The sequence below is a fragment of the Pseudophryne corroboree genome, chromosome 3 (assembly GCF_028390025.1).
Source record: "Pseudophryne corroboree isolate aPseCor3 chromosome 3, aPseCor3.hap2, whole genome shotgun sequence".
NCBI lineage: Eukaryota > Metazoa > Chordata > Amphibia > Anura > Myobatrachidae > Pseudophryne > Pseudophryne corroboree.
This window is the reverse complement of record NC_086446.1, coordinates 104,103,341-104,121,401: the sequence shown is the minus strand read 5'-3', so window position 1 is coordinate 104,121,401 and position 18,061 is coordinate 104,103,341. Positions and strand designations below refer to the sequence as shown.

Genomic DNA, 18,061 nt, shown 5'->3' with positions numbered 1-18,061 from the left:
GACATTGGGTACAACTGCATTTTTTAGGACACTGGTGACTCTTTTTCTGACATCTGTGTACATTCTCGGTATCGCCTGCCTACAGAAATGGAACCTAGATGGTATTTGGTACCAGGGACACACTACCTCAAGCAATTCTCTAGTTCCCTGTGAATTAACGCTGGATACTGGACACACGTTTAACACCACCGAAGCTGCCAAGACCTGAGTTATCCGCTTTGCAGCAGGATGACTGCTGCGATATTTCATCTTTCTCGCAAAGGACTGTTGGACAGTCAATTGGAAGTAGTACAAGTGGTCTTCCGATTTCCCCTCTGGGATGACGATCGACTCCCAGCAGCAACAACAGCAGCGCCAGCAGCAATAGGCGTTACACTCAAGGATGCATCGGAGGAATCCCAGGCAGGAGAGGACTCGTCAGACTTGACAGTGACATGGCCTGCAGGACTATTGGATTTCCTGTCTAAGGAGGAAATTGACACTGAGGGAGTTGGTGGTGTGGTTTCCAGGAGCTTGGTTACAAGAGGAAGGGATTTAGTTGTCAGTGGACTGCTTCCGCTGTCACCCAAAGTTTTTGAACTTGTCAATGACTTCTGATGAATGCGCTCCAGGTGACGTATAAGGGAGGATGTTCCTAGGTGGTTAACGACCTTACCCCTACTTATTACAGCTTGACAAAGGCAACACACAGCTTGACACCTGTTGTCCGCATTTCTGTTAAAATAATTCCAAACCGAAGAGGTGATTTTTTTTTTTGTAATTTGACCAGGCATGTCAATGGCCATATTCGTCTCACGGACAACAGGTGTCTCCCCGGGTGCCTGACTTAAACAAACCATCTCACCATCAGAATCCTCCTTGTCAATTTCATAGGACAGGGCCTCAGCCGTTCCTTGCCACTCCGTGTCGTAAATGGCATATTGGCAAGTTTACGCTTCTCATCAGACGCTTTTAATTTTGATTTTTGGGTCATTTTACTGAACTTTTGCTCTTTGGATTTTACATGCTCTCTACTATGACATTGGGCATCGGCCTTGGCAGACGACGTTGATGGCATTTCATCGTCTCGGCCATGACTAGTGGCAGCAGCTTCAGCACGAGGTGGAAGTGTATCTTGATATTTCCCTATTTTACCCTCCACATTTTTGTTCGCCATTTTTTAATGTGTGGAATTATATGCCAGTAATATATCAATAGCAATGGCCTACTGTACCGTACTGCAATATATTATATACTGGTAGTCAGCAAAATTATGCACTGTCCTCCTACTATATATACTGCGCACAACTAAAATGCACCACAGGTATGGATGGATAGTATACTTGATAACACAGAGGTAGGTAGAGCAGTGGCCTACTGTACCGTACTGCTATATATTATATACTGGTGGTCAGCAAAATTATGCACTATACTCCTACTATATATATTGCGCACAACTAAAATGCACCACAGGTATGGATGGATAGTATACTTGACGACACAGAGGTAGGTAGAGCAGTGGCCTACTGTACCGTACTGCTATATATTATATACTGGTGGTCAGCAAAATTATGCACTGTACTCCTACTATATATACTGCGCACAACTAAAATGCACCACAGGTATGGATGGATAGTATACTTGACGACACAGAGGTATGTAGAGCAGTGGCCTACTGTACCGTACTGCTATATATTATATACTGGTGGTCAGCAAAATTATGCACTGTACTCTTACTATATATACTGCGCACAACTAAAATGCACCACAGGTATGGATGGATAGTATACTTGACGACACAGAGGTATGTAGAGCAGTGGCCTACTGTACCGTACTGCTATATATTATATACTGGTGGTCAGCAAAATTATGCACTGTACTCTTACTATATATACTGTGCACAACTAAAATGCACCACAGGTATGGATGGATAGTATACTTGACGACATAGATGTAGGTAGAGCAGTGGCCTACTGTGCCGTACTGCTATATATTATATACTGGTGGTCAGCAAAATTATGCACTGTACTCTTACTATATATACTGCGCACAACAACTAAAATGCACCACAGGTATGGATGGATAGTATACTTGACGACACAGAGGTATGTAGAGCAGTGGCCTACTGTACCGTACTGCTATATATTATATACTGGTGGTCAGCAAAATTATGCACTGTACTCCTACTAAATATACTGCGCACAACTAAAATGCACCACAGGTATGGAAGTATAGTATACTTGACGACACAGATGTAGGTAGAGCAGTGGCCTACTGTACCGTACTGCTATATATTATATACTGGTGGTCAGCAAAATTATGCACTGTACTCCTACTATATATACTGCGCACAACTAAAATGCACCACAGGTATGGATGGATAGTATACTTGACGACACAGAGGTAGGTAGAGCAGTGGCCTACTGTACCGTACTGCTATATATTATATACTGGTGGTCAGCAAAATTATGCACTGTACTCCTACTATATATACTGCGCACAACTAAAATGCACCACAGGTATGGATGGATAGTATACTTGACGACACAGAGGTAGGTAGAGCAGTGGCCTACTGTACCGTACTGCTATATATTATATACTGGTGGTCAGCAAAATTATGCAATGTACTCCTACTATATATACTGCGCACAACTAAAATGCACCACAGGTATGGATGGATAGTATACTTGACGACACAGAGGTAGGTAGAGCAGTGGCCTACTGTACCGTACTGCTATATATTATATACTGGTGGTCAGCAAAATTATGCACTGTATTCCTACTATATATACTGCGCACAACTAAAATACACCACAGGTATGGATGGATAGTATACTTGACGACACAGAGGTAGGTAGAGCAGTGGCCTACTGTACCGTACTGCTATATATTATATACTGGTGGTCAGCAAAATTATGCACTGTACTCCTACTATATTTACTGTGCACAACTAAAATGCACCACAGGTATGGATGTATAGTATACTTGACGACACAGATGTAGGTAGAGCAGTGGCCTACTGTACCGTACTGCTATATATTATATACTGGTGGTCAGCAAAATTATGCACTGTACTCCTACTATATATACTGCGCACAACTAAAATGCACCACAGGTATGGATGGATAGTATACCTGACGACACAGAGGTAGGTAGAGCAGTGGACTACTGTACCGTACTGCTATATATTATATACTGGTGGTCAGCAAAATTATGCACTGTACTCCTACTATATATACTGCACACAACTAAAATGCACCACAGGTATGGATGGATAGTATACGTGACGACACAGAGGTAGGTAGAGCAGTGGCCTACTGTACCGTACTGCTATATATTATATACTGGTGGTCAGCAAAATTATGCACTGTACTCCTACTATATATACTGCGCACAACTAAAATGCACCACAGGTATGGATGGATAGTATACTTGACGACACAGAGGTATGTAGAGCAGTGGACTACAGTACCGTACTGCTATATATTATATACTGGTGGTCAGCAAACTTATGCACTGTACTCCTACTATATATACTGCGCACAACTAAAATGCACCACAGGTATGGATGGATAGTATACTTGACGACACAGAGGTAGGTAGAGCAGTGGCCTACTGTACCGTACTGCTATATATTATATACTGGTGGTCAGCAAAATTAAGCACTGTATTCCTACTATATATACTGCGCACAACTAAAATACACCACAGGTATGGATGGATAGTATACTTGACGACACAGAGGTAGGTAGAGCAGTGGCCTACTGTACCGTACTGCTATATATTATATACTGGTGGTCAGCAAAATTATGCACTGTACTCCTACTATATATACTTTGCACAACTAAAATGAACCACAGGTATGGATGGATAGTATACTTGACGACACAGAGGTAGGTAGAGCAGTGGCCTACTGTACCGTACTGCTATATATTATATACTGGTGGTCAGCAAAATTATGCACTGTACTCCTACTATATATACTGCGCACAACTAAAATGCACCACAGGTATGGATGGATAGTATACTTGACGACACAGAGGTAGGTAGAGCAGTGGACTACTGTACCGTACTGCTATATATTATATACTGGTGGTCAGCAAAATTATGCACTGTACTCCTACTATATATACTGCGCACAACTAAAATGCACCACAGGTATGGATGGATAGTATACTTGATGACACAGAGGTAGGTAGAGCAGTGGCCTACTGTACCGTACTGCTATATATTATATACTGGTGGTCAGCAAAATTATGCACTGTACTCCTACTATATATACTGCGCACAACTAAAATGCACCACAGGTATGGATGGATAGTATACTTGACGACACAGAGGTAGGTAGAGCAGTGGCCTACTGTACCGTACTGCTATATATTATATACTGGTGGTCAGCAAAATTCTGCACTGTCCTCCTACTATATATACTGCGCACAACAACTAAAATGCACCACAGGTATGGATGGATAGTATACTTGACGACACAGAGGTAGGTAGAGCAGTGGCCTACTGTACCGTACTGCTATATATTATATACTGGTGGTCAGCAAAATTATGCAATGTACTCCTACTATATATACTGCGCACAACTAAAATGCACCACAGGTATGGATGGATAGTATACTTGACGACACAGAGGTAGGTAGAGCAGTGGCCTACTGTACCGTACTGCTATATATTATATACTGGTGGTCAGCAAAATTATGCACTGTATTCCTACTATATATACTGCGCACAACTAAAATACACCACAGGTATGGATGGATAGTATACTTGACGACACAGAGGTAGGTAGAGCAGTGGCCTACTGTACCGTACTGCTATATATTATATACTGGTGGTCAGCAAAATTATGCACTGTACTCCTACTATATTTACTGTGCACAACTAAAATGCACCACAGGTATGGATGTATAGTATACTTGACGACACAGATGTAGGTAGAGCAGTGGCCTACTGTACCGTACTGCTATATATTATATACTGGTGGTCAGCAAAATTATGCACTGTACTCCTACTATATATACTGCGCACAACTAAAATGCACCACAGGTATGGATGGATAGTATACCTGACGACACAGAGGTAGGTAGAGCAGTGGACTACTGTACCGTACTGCTATATATTATATACTGGTGGTCAGCAAAATTATGCACTGTACTCCTACTATATATACTGCGCACAACTAAAATGCACCACAGGTATGGATGGATAGTATACTTGACGACACAGAGGTAGGTAGAGCAGTGGCCTACTGTACCGTACTGCTATATATTATATACTGGTGGTCAGCAAAATTATGCACTGTACTCCTACTATATAAACTGCGCACAACTAAAATGCACCACAGGTATGGATGGATAGTATACTTGACGACACAGAGGTATGTAGAGCAGTGGACTACAGTACCGTACTGCTATATATTATATACTGGTGGTCAGCAAACTTATGCACTGTACTCCTACTATATATACTGCGCACAACTAAAATGCACCACAGGTATGGATGGATAGTATACTTGACGACACAGAGGTAGGTAGAGCAGTGGCCTACTGTACCGTACTGCTATATATTATATACTGGTGGTCAGCAAAATTATGCACTGTATTCCTACTATATATACTGCGCACAACTAAAATACACCACAGGTATGGATGGATAGTATACTTGACGACACAGAGGTAGGTAGAGCAGTGGCCTACTGTACCGTACTGCTATATATTATATCCTGGTGGTCAGCAAAATTATGCCTTGTACTCCTACTATATATACTTTGCACAACTAAAATGAACCACAGGTATGGATGGATAGTATACTTGACGACACAGAGGTAGGTAGAGCAGTGGCCTACTGTACCGTACTGCTATATATTATATACTGGTGGTCAGCAAAATTATGCACTGTACTCCTACTATATATACTGCGCACAACTAAAATGCACCACAGGTATGGATGGATAGTATACTTGACGACACAGAGGTAGGTAGAGCAGTGGACTACTGTACCGTACTGCTATATATTATATACTGGTGGTCAGCAAAATTATGCACTGTACTCCTACTATATATACTGCGCACAACTAAAATGCACCACAGGTATGGATGGATAGTATACTTGATGACACAGAGGTAGGTAGAGCAGTGGCCTACTGTACCGTACTGCTATATATTATATACTGGTGGTCAGCAAAATTATGCACTGTACTCCTACTATATATACTGCGCACAACTAAAATGCACCACAGGTATGGATGGATAGTATACTTGACGACACAGAGGTAGGTAGAGCAGTGGACTACTGTACCTTACTGCTATATATTATATACTGGTGGTCAGCAAAATTATGCACTGTACTCCTACTATATATACTGCGCACAACTAAAATGCACCACAGGTATGGATGGATAGTATACTTGACGACACAGAGGTAGGTAGAGCAGTGGCCTACTGTACCGTACTGCTATATATTATATACTGGTGGTCAGCAAAATTCTGCACTGTCCTCCTACTATATATACTGCGCACAACAACTAAAATGCACCACAGGTATGGATGGATAGTATACTTGACGACACAGAGGTATGTAGAGCAGTGAACTACTGTACCGTACTGATATAATACTGGTGGTCACTGGTCAGCAGAATTCGGCACTGTCCTCCTACTATATACTACAATGCAGCACAGATATGGAGCGTTTTTCAGGCAGAGAACGTATAATACTGGTGGTCACTGGTCAGCAAAACTCTGCACTGTCCTCCTATTATATAATACTGGTGGTCCCCAGTCCCCACAATAAAGCACACTGAGCACAGATATTTGCAGCACACTGAGCACAGATATGGAGCATTTTTCAGGCAGAGAACGTAGATATTTTCAGCACACTGAGCACAGATATTTGCAAGCACACTGAGCACAGATATTTGCAGCACACTGAACACAACTGAGAGAACGCTGCACGTCCTCTCCCTATCATCTCCAATGCACGAGTGAAAATGGTGGCGACGCGCGGCTCCTTATATAGAATACGAATCTCGCGAGAATACGACAGCGGGATGATGACGTTAGGGCGCGCTCCTGTTAACCGAGCAAGGCGAGAAGATTCGAGTCTGCCTCGGAACCGTGTAAAATGGGTGAAGTTCGGGGGGAGTTCAGATTCTGAGGAACCGAACCCGCTCATCTCTAGTTGATACCCTCCCCTGTGTGGAAATTGTTGCAATAAAAACAGTAGGATTGTTGTTTAGGTTTGTATATTAGACTGAAACTATGAAAATGTTTACACTGGGCCAGTTTGTATAATTATATTCTCAGTGTGTGGTTTTAGTAAGTTTCCTAGTTTCATGGGTACATTGTTAAGTGAATAGACAAGAGTCTAGGTGGTGAAATTACACTCCATGGGGGTAATTCCAAGTTGATCGCAACAGGAAATTTTTTAGCAGTTGGGCAAAACCATGTGCACTGCAGGGGAGGCAGATTTAACATGTGCAGAGAGAGAGAGATTTGGGTGTGGTGAGTTAAATCTGCAATCTAAATTGCAGTGTAAAAATAAAGCAGCCAGTATTTACCCTGCACAGAAACAAAATAACCCACCCAAATCTAACTCTCTCTGCAAATGTTATATCTGCCCCCCCCTGCAGTGCACATGGTTTTGCCCAACTGCTAAAAAATTTCCTGCTGCGATCAACTCAGAATTACCCCCCATGTTGTCTCGTCCTCCATACTCCTCCTACTGGGTTTAGGAGGTATTTGCATGCCATTGCAAGTGCTGACTTCAATTCTCCTGGCCAACCAGTCAGAGGCAAAGAGCCCCAAAAAATCTGTAGTCAAGTTAAAGAGCCGGCATTATGCAAAAATGGGGCATTGCCTAGCTGGCCAAAGGCCACGCCCCATTTTTGTGCGTGCGCCTACTGTATGATGTTTGTAGGAGCATGACCATGCCCCCCCCCCCTGTTTTTAGTCACGCAGGCAGTGAGCACAGCACATTGAATATAATACATAATTTAAACACAATCTTCCCAATATAAAACTTTTTTTTTCCTTTTAACTTTTGATTACAAGTAAACCCAAACATTGATAGCAGTTTGAGTGCAGCACATTTGACACTGGGGTATTTCTCCATTGGTAAAATTCTCCAGAACTCAATGGTTCCTTCCTTCAAGAAAGATTTAAGTCTGTCATCCTCAGAAAGTTCAAACATCTCAATCTGAGAAATTGCTTCATCTGTGACTAGTGGGGCTTTCAAAGTGTCCGTATCAGTATTGAAATGGTCAACTAGGGATCCAAACTGAGGTCTTTTCAGCTGTAGATCATGGAGCCTTTCCTGAAAGCCATCTTTATGTTTTTTGGTCAATGCAGCATACCGTGTTGTGCTACTTATAGGATAATGGGTGCTTGTTCACTCACGTGTGTGTCTGTAAGAATGAGCTCTGCAAGTCTGCAAGTATAGGTGTTCTATAAATGTGTATATATATATATATATATATATATATATATATAGTTACGGATCAGAGCGGCACTCGTAGGACTTCATTCAAATGAACAGGACATCACCCCGTGATGTCCTGTTCATTTGAATGAAGTCCTACGAGTGCCGCTCTGATCCGTAACTATACATGCAATTGCTTTTGCTGGAGAGGGCACCAGGCATTTGAACTGTTGTATACTGAGGAGTGCCGGGTCTGGAACTGGTTATATGTATATATATAAATATATATATACATATATATATACACATTTAAACTATATATATATATATATATATATATGTATACATATATATCTATAGGATGCATTTAATTTGCTGGCTGTTGGGATCTTGGCGGTCAGGATACAGACGTTGGAATCCCGACAGCTTACATTGCCACCAGCCGGAATCCCTATGCTGTGCCGAGAGCAGCAAGTCACCGAGCATGCAGTGTGGCCGCAAGGGGACTCTTAGCACTCGCACAGCTGCCGGCATTCTGGCGTGCGGGATGCTGCAGTCGGGATATGGACAGCCGGCATCCCGTCCGCCGGTTAAACATACTGAATCCTAATATATATATATATCCAAAGAAGTCATCCACGGCACTCAGTAAATAATTTGCAAGGAGGCAGAAATGTAGCTACATTTCTGCCTCCTTGCGAATTATTTACTGAGTGCCGTGGATGACTTCTTTGGATATATTGGTGTACTGCCTGTGCACCTACTGCTGGCACCAGGACTTTTACTGCTGTATTTAACAGGTGTGCTGTCCGTCTCTATGTATATATATATATATATATATATATATTGATTCCTAATATATCCAGAAAGCCCAGAGTTATAAGTCTCAACTGCAAGTGCAGAACGTGCAGGTCCTGTTTTCTTCTCCCTTGCTGATCCCACCAAAATGTGGGCAATTGTGGTGAGACTCAAGTCCTCTCACCACTATGAATATATATATATATACACAGTATATATAGTGGTGAGAGGGGTGGTGACTCACCACAATTGCCCACATTTTGGTGGGATCAGCTCCCTCCAAGGGAGAAGAAAACAGGACCTGCACGTTCTGCACTTGCAGTTGAGACTTATAACTCTGGGCTTTCTGGATTGCACAGCTGCAAGTGGAAAAACGGAAGTCCTGGTTTTCCACCCTTTCACCCAGAGACAGCAGGAAGTCAGAAGCAGGAGAGGAGTTTTAAAGTCCCATTCACCCAATGCACATGACGCTGAGGACAGTGAGTAGGGTACAGTTTGTAGTAGTGACGTGCGGTGGGGTGAGGCAGGTGAGGCAGAGCCTTTCCTGTCATACTATTGTATATGCCAGAGTTTTGACTATATAAAATATATGAAAAATACAAAGAATATATTAGAAATATCATCTTTGTATTCTAATTATCTTTATTGTCAAAACTGTGCAGTAAAAAGTCTATGGCAGGTGAGGCAGTGCCTCCCTTGCCTACCTTTTCCACACATCTCTGATCAAAACGCAGTAAATTTCCAGCAGTATATACTGCTGCACCTGTGTATAATACCCACATGACCACTTTGGCTCATATATTTTGTGTAAATCTGGCTCTGGTACTAGCTAGTGCCTCTTTAGCCATTTACCTCACCGCACATCCCTGTAAGTGCCATGGACTGTGGACATTGGCCGTGCCAGGAGAGCATGGCAAGTGTGGCTGCAAGCCACTGCAGTGGACTGACTGCTGAGCACAAGTAGTGCTAGGACTTTTTATGTTTACGAGTCCTTATTTCCAGCACCCGTTTTACAATATATTCATGTTGGAAGGGGCATCATAGCAAGTGCTGTTACTGTGCGCCAGGGCTCACCTTATGTCCCTGTTTGATAAATATAGGGGAAGAGGGGTGCCAAAGTTTTTTCTGGCCCATCCACCAAATTGTCTAGTTACGGCTCTGGGGACAGGGACAGAACACTGGTGAGGTACGGGACTGTCTGTACTTGCAATATTATGAACTCCTATGGTATATTATTTCCACATGAAGAAAATTATTTTGTGCTTGTCAGTTTGTAAAGAGGAGCATTTCAGATTGTTTTCCCCCCGCTTTTTGGCTTTATTAAATCTGGTAGAAGTGGAAACCTTTTTTTCTGTGGTTTCTACAAAGTGCACTTTAGTAAATACCACCCAATGTCACTCTCCATATTGGAGGATAAAGAAGTGTGCCTGCTGGAGGATAAAGAAGTGTGCTTGCAACAAGCAGGAAAAGCTTGCGGCTATAACTGCAAATAGATTCCATGGAGGTAACTCAATGCTTGTTAACACGTGGTTGAAATGTGAAACCGCTCATCCTCATGTGTGTGTGTGTGTGTGTGTGTGTGGGGGGGGAGAGCGCGGGGCAAAATGAGCGATGCTCTAGACGGAATGTGCTGCTGTGGCCAGTGTACCCACTAAACATTACTCACATCGTCCACAATTAAATTACCCCAACTTAATCTACACTATGTTTCATGCTCTATGACAAAGGAAATGACACTTAGTATATACCAATAATACTAGGGGAAAGGGGAGCAGAAATGGATGAATAATAACAATATCAAAGGAATAATAAAGAATATAAAATAAAACAGTAACTATAAAAATATTACATAATAAATAGCCATAAAATCATAATTTGATCAAAATGTATAAGGACATATACAGATATATGTAAAGTCGCCAACAGACATGGAAACACACTGAGAAAGTAAAAGTCTGCAATTGGTGTGTTAAGATTGCAAATGACACTCTCAAATGAGTAAGCCGTGGGATAACAATATGCCAAGATCACCGCTGATTGGTTACAAAGTATATATGAAATAGTAACACATTTGTATGAAAACTCACCCTATAGGTGAGGGCAGGAGCTTTTACATACAATGTTGTAAGTAACGACAAAGCCGGCAGCCCCCGTATAGAAGAGTGCCCAGTAGCAGGGGCGTAACCAGAACTTTGTGGGCCTCATAGTAACATTTTGAAGGGGCCTCTGTCCCGATACTTCTAGAGAGGCACCTCTCTGCAGCAGTTGTTTTGTTAACTGTATGCCCTATTGTAGTACCCTAGTTTATTGTAGGAACCATAGTAGTCCCCTAGCTCACAGTATGTCACATTTTATGGCTGTGTCCCCAATTCACATTATGCCACACTATAGTGCATCCACTTCATATTGTGCCAGTTCATATTATGTAACATTATAATAACCTCCTGTTCATTTTATGCCACATTATAATGAGCCCATCGAGGAGCGTAACTATTGTAGGCCCTAAGGCAACACGGCCCCTGTGTACCACACAATGGTGAAAGATGTATATAACACATGTAATTGTGACAGGGAAGGTGGGCCCCTCTCAGCTCTGGGCCCCTTAGCAGCTGCAACCCCTGCACCTATGGCATATATTATCCAAGCTGGTACTTTAAATGGATACTTAATACAACCGTCGACCCAGCATCAGTGATATGAGTTATTGGATGCCGTTAGTAAGCAGATCATCATACTCTGGGACTTGTAGTTCCACAAGGAAGATTTCTCCATTGACATTTTTATATATGTGTTGCAGACTTTTATATGACTCCTTTTATAGGCACTTGACTTATATATACACAGTGTGTTTTACTAATAAGGGCAAATAACTAATTGATGTGGAATCTTTTTAGTTGTTCTTATTAACTTGATATATAGATATTAAAGTAATTGTATATATATTCTTCCCAGTATTATCGTGTTTTGACTTATTGTGCCATATCAATATTTGATGTTTTAGTATTTTTATTTTGTTTTCCGTTCAGTGTGTGAACGGGTCGAACTGCGCATGCACAGTTGATGCATTGTGCACGCGCATCATTGTCCAGCAACGCAGCGCCGCCGCCAGTGGAAAAAGTGATCGCAGCGGCGATGGCAAGAAGACTGACAGGCAGGAGGCGTTCCGGGACGTCAACTGACCGTTTTCCAGGCGTGGTGATGCAAACGCAGGCATGTCCAGGAGTTTGAAGAATGTCTGACGTCAATTCCGGGACCTTCGTTGCTGGATCCGTCGCACAGGGTAAGTAGGTCTGACCCTGGTCTTGTTTTGCAGGAAACTTTTTTAGCATAGCAGGGCTGCGCAAGCGATCGCAGCCCTTCTATGCTAAAATACACTCCCCCATAGGCGGAGTCAAGTTGATTGCACGAGCAGCATAAAGTAATTAAAAATGATAAATAAAAAGAAGCAAAATCAGAAAAAAGTATTGGTGAATAAATTTAGGGTCCTGCGCAGTTTCCCAATTATTGTGCATTCCATGCTGAATGAGGGCCTTAGTAAGTATCTACTAAGTTTTTCACTTGTATTTTACCTTTACTCAGCATGGCGCAATTCAGGAAAGACAATCTTATGTCTGGAATGGCTCATGGTTACTGCAGTACTGTACCATGCTCACTACAGTACATCAAACACGTGACATTACCTGTATAATACCGATCAGGAAACAGAGTGTTCCCGAAACTAAGACTCTTTGTGAATCTCTTTCAGTCTCGTTTATTGTGATATTCAGCCCTGTATTGTTGCCAGGTAACATAAAGTTTTCATCTGGGGCCAGTTGTAGAACTACCGCACCGACCATCAAACTGACCACAGGAAAAGGCCCTGATGGGAAAACACAAACACATGTGAATGTAACACAGAGGTCATCTTTCTTCTTCTGTATATACACAACTGGAATATTTTACACAACCATATGTAGACTAGCCAATTAAAGATTAGTAGTGTAAATACACTGCTACTATGAGGTGATGTGTTTATTAATAGACTACACAAGTAATGAAATCTATGTAAAATTTTATATATATATATATATATATATCTATATCAGACTAGAGGTGGTGCGGCACGCCAATGATTTGTACACTAACGCCAGATAAATGAATGCAACGTTTCAATGCCCGTTTAATAAGTTGGCATTTTCGTCAGGTACCTGATGAAAATGCCAACTTATTAAACGGGCATTGAAACGTTGCATTCATTTATCTGGCGTTAGTGTACAAATCATTGGAGTGCCGCACCACCTCTAGTCTGCTATCTGCTTCACTGTGAGGGCACCCAGTGTAATATTTCAACAAGTGGCTGTGCCGGACCCTCACCGCTATATATATATATATATATATATATATATACAAACAGAAAATTTGGCACTTACCATAGCAAGCTCACTTATACTCACAACATCAATAAATAAATTATGGGGGTTTAGTTAGTGTGACAGTGTGTGTGGACCCTGGTCAGTGTGACGGTGTGCGAGTGGCTCTTGGTCAGTGTGACAGTGGCCCCTGGTCAGTGTTATGGTGTGAGAGTGTCCCCTGGTCAGTGTGACGGTGTGTGAGTGGCTTTTTGTCAGTGTGACAGTGTGTGAATGGCCCCTGGTTAGTGTGACAGTGTAAGTGGCTTCTGGACAGTGTGATTGTGTGAATGGCCCCTGGACAGTGTGATTGTGTGAGTGGCCCCTGGTCAGTGTGACTGTGAGTGGACCCTGGTCAGTGAGACTGTTTGAGTGGCCCCTGGTCATTGAGACTGTGTGAGTGGCCCATGGTCAGTGTGAGTGGCCCATGGACCATGAGTGGCCCCTGGTCAGTGTGACAGTGAGTAGCCCCTGGTCAGTAAGACTGTTTGAGTGGCCCATGGTCAGTGAGACTATGTGAGTGTCCTCTGGTCAGTGTGAGTGTACCCTGAACAATGAGTGGCCCCTGGTCAGTGTGACTGTGAGTGATCCATGGTCTGTGAGACTGTGTGAGTGATCCATGGTCTGTGAGACTGTGTGAGTGGCACTTGGTCAGTGTGAGTGGCCTCTGGACAATGAGTGGTCCGTGTGACTGTGAGTGGCCCCTGGTCAGTGTGACTGTGTGTGTGGCCTTGGTCAGCGTGAGTAGCTCCTGGACAATGAGTGGCCCCTTGTCCGTGTGACTGTGAGTGGCCCCTGGACAGTGAGACTGTGTGTGTGGCCTTGGTCAGTGTGAGTAGCCCCTGGTCCATGTGACTGTGAGTGGCCCCTGGTCAGTGCGACTGTGTGTGTGGCCTTGGTCAGCGTGAGTAGCCCCTGGACAATGAGTTGCCCCTGGTCCGTGTGACTGTGAGTGGCCCCTGGACAGTGAGACTGTGTGTGTGGCCCTGGTTAGTGTGAGTAGCCCCTGGCAATGAGTGGCCCCTGGTCCGTGTGCCTGTGAATGGCCCCTGGTCAGTGAGACTGTGATTGTGGCCCTGGTCAGTGTGAGTAGCCCCTGGCAATGAGTGGCCCCTGGTCAGTGTGACTGTGAGTGGTCCCTGGTCAGTGTGCCTGTGTGTGTGGACCCTGTGTGACCGTGAGTTTCTGTGTCACAAGTCCGGTGTGAACATGTGAATAACTACGTGTCCCTGGGTCAGTGATGAATGATGATGTGAAGTACACCAGTCCCCAGCCGGCAGCCCAGCCATGTACAACGCACTGGTGGACCCAGTGCTTGGGGCCGCCACCTGTTGCCTGACCTGTGTAATGCGGATCACGCTGGATGCGATGAACTATAGCTCCAGAGAGATCTCCGGGCTGCAGCTCCGACTCCTTCCCCCGGCACCACTGGAGCCAGTCACTAGAACACCAACAAGTGTCTGGATCATAGAACGGAAGCGCCGCTGATCGTGATGGCGCTCTGCTTGGCCCCATGTCGCAGCATTACAGCAGCACATACAGGTTAGACACGGAGCTGGAGACAATGGAGGAGAAGTGCCCCCTTCAGGGCAAGAGCCCGGCGGCAGCCGACTCCATTGTCTCCTGCAGTTCCGCCTCTGGTTGTGAGGATAAGTTGAAGCCATCACTTCGATTTTCGAACTGAACACCTTGCACCCTGATGGCTTCAACGAGGGCTACGAAATAGCCCCCTTTCTGTGACGTAAGCTGACTACACCTTCTTCTTCCTACTTGGGCAACCTGTCTCTTCTCTGTTGTCATTTCTACTAGGGTCACCTCCCCAACCACGTTGTTGTATTATGATTACCTCTAAAAACCACGCCAATACTACAGCCATACCGCACTGGAGATGCCCAACTCCGTTCGATCTTGGAAGCCAAGCAGTGCTGGGCCCAGCTAGTACATAGATGAGGAACCATCATGGAAGACTGGGTGCTGTAATTTTTTGAGCGAGGGATATGAGGATATTGTATTAATAATACATACTCTTTCTCTCCTTCCCACAGGAACTTTGGTGTTTCTAAGAGGTGCAAATATGCTTTAATACACATTAATTCCGCTAACACCTGAGTATCGTTCATCATGAACTGAAATAATACGTCTGTTGCTGTAATATCAAATACCATCACCTCCGTGTGTGAATGACTATAGTCATACTTACCCCTATTTCCATGTGCAGTTGCATGCATGTAAGGTGCAATACTGTAAGGAATCAGCGCAATAGGCATCTTAACTAATCCTTTACATTATAAAATCCTCCATTATTAGACCTAATCCTGTCCCTAATGCTGTAATTTTAACTACCACATAGGCATCTAATGCTATGGGCTGTTTAAATATTCTTATGCCTGAGACAAGGGGTACAAATAGAATTTAGTAGAAATATGAGATATTTGTATAAGTAATATTCCTAAATCACATTATTCTCTCTTTATTCTCGGTTATAAGCATATTCCCATTAAGAATTGTCACATCAAAAATGGCCGCTGCGACTACCTGATTATACAAATAGATGTCTGTGAGAACATACTCCAAGAACATGGCTGCCGCTATTTTCTGGACGTTTTAAGCCTCTGATATCGGATGGGAGAACAGGCGCATGCGCAGCTGATGTTGGACACAAACATTCCATGACCCGCACCCAGCGCATGCGCAATGGAGAATGCCGGACGCCGGAAGTGGGGCGGACGTGACGTAACCCACGATCCGGACAGGAAGTCCAGGATCATGAACTTCAACTGTATTTTTTACCAATTTAAACACATGAAAACAGTTCCTTTACAAAGCGGTTTTGCACAGCATAGTGATATTATGCTGTAAGGTTATTGTCACTCTGTTTTGACATGTATAAACAGTTTATTAAATTTGGTATCTGTTAATTGACAGGAAGTGATGTAGCTATCACTTCCTCATTAACACAGGTATATATAGATGAGCTGTCCCAATTACCTATCACCCCTTGATGAAGTCCAGATAGGACGAAACGCGTTGGGTGTTATGATACATACCTTCTCAAAAGCTAATCTTATTTCCAATTTTTTATTGTTAGGACATTTATCCTCCTGTCTTATATCAGTTTGTACTATCAATTTTACACTAACTTATATATTTATATATAGTTCCAGTGATTTCTTATTCATTTTTTTGGCTCTTTGTATAGGGCCATTGTTTTATTTACTTTTGTATTGGTGCTAATTATATCTTATTAAATTTTTATCATTTTTAATTTGAGTCTCCTCTAAGTCTCCTCTAAGTTTTAAGACACCATTGGTCGCTTAAAATCACCTTATCCTCTTTTTCTTTTACACTGTACATGAAGCACTTTACCAATGCTTCTCTCTTTAAGGTGTAGCTGACGCCCGAATATATAAAAGGGAGTGTCTAAATAAGGAGACCATCTGATTGCTCATTCATACTATCCTGGTCTGCACACTAGTACAGTTTGGTATCGCGGTTAAGCGCCGACAAGCTTTCCCCCATCACAATATATATATATATATATATATATATATATATATATATAGTCATAATATAGCAATAGGCGGCACTCACAGGACTGACAACTTTAAAACACCAGAAGAGACAATGAAACTACGTTTCGATTTAGAGAAAAACCGTCATCAGGATCATATCACAAACAGAACATGCAGTGCATACTTACATAACCTCGTTTCCCCTTGTCAGGAAGCCAGCGCCGCCGCTGCGTCTCCCGGGTCAATGACGTCACCCACCTGCGCCGCGCGCCGCCTGGCGCGCCCGGCTGACAGTGCGGCGTCATGGCAATCCGGCTAAACATAAACAAACCCCTGTGAACATATAACACATACCAATGATCGCAAGCTTGTCAAGGTTACAGGTTACAAAACAAAGCCTAAAGCGGCTAAATGTACATTATAACACCATATCTAGGCAGACAGCTGGGGCAGAACAAATGCACACAGTGTACAAGTACCAAAAACTCCCCTTGTTGATGCTGCATGATCTGAAACTACGACCCAATTACAAAAAGCAGCTTAAGGGCAACATTTCATTTAAGCCACGCGGGGAAACCGTATCCAGACGGTAAATCTTTTTGTAGCAAAACCCTATTGCGGTCTCCACCCCGCAATCTCCTGGGGGCTTGATCAATGATTTTATACCGCAGGGTGCTTAACCCGTGATTAAAGGCCTTAAAGTGTCGTGCAACTGGCTGACTATGTGTACCACTATTCTCTAGGGCCTGTCTAATGGCAGACCTATGCAAGGCCATCCGTTCTTTAAATTGCCTTGTAGTCTTCCCCACATAGAGGAGACCACAAGGACAACGAATGATGTAAACTACAAACGTACTACTGCACGTCAAAATCTGCCGGATGGCACACCTTTCACCCGTGTGTGGGTGCGAAAAAGAATTTTCCGTCTCCATGAAGCTGCATGTGGTGCATCCCGTGCAC

At 43.2% G+C, this 18,061-nt stretch overlaps 1 protein-coding gene and 1 pseudogene across 1 annotated transcript in view; one reads left to right on the top strand and one right to left on the bottom strand.

Moving 5' to 3' along the window:
- The window catches only part of LOC135054898 (pendrin-like), a 172,479-nt gene that overhangs the window by 54,722 nt on the left and 99,696 nt on the right, over nt 1-18,061 (bottom strand). The window contains exon 4 of the mRNA XM_063958356.1: nt 12,882-13,060. Coding sequence (XP_063814426.1) covers nt 12,882-13,060 — 179 coding nt within the window. The remainder of the gene's footprint in view (nt 1-12,881; nt 13,061-18,061) is intronic.
- LOC134898520 (5S ribosomal RNA) lies at nt 15,454-15,572 on the top strand (annotated as a pseudogene).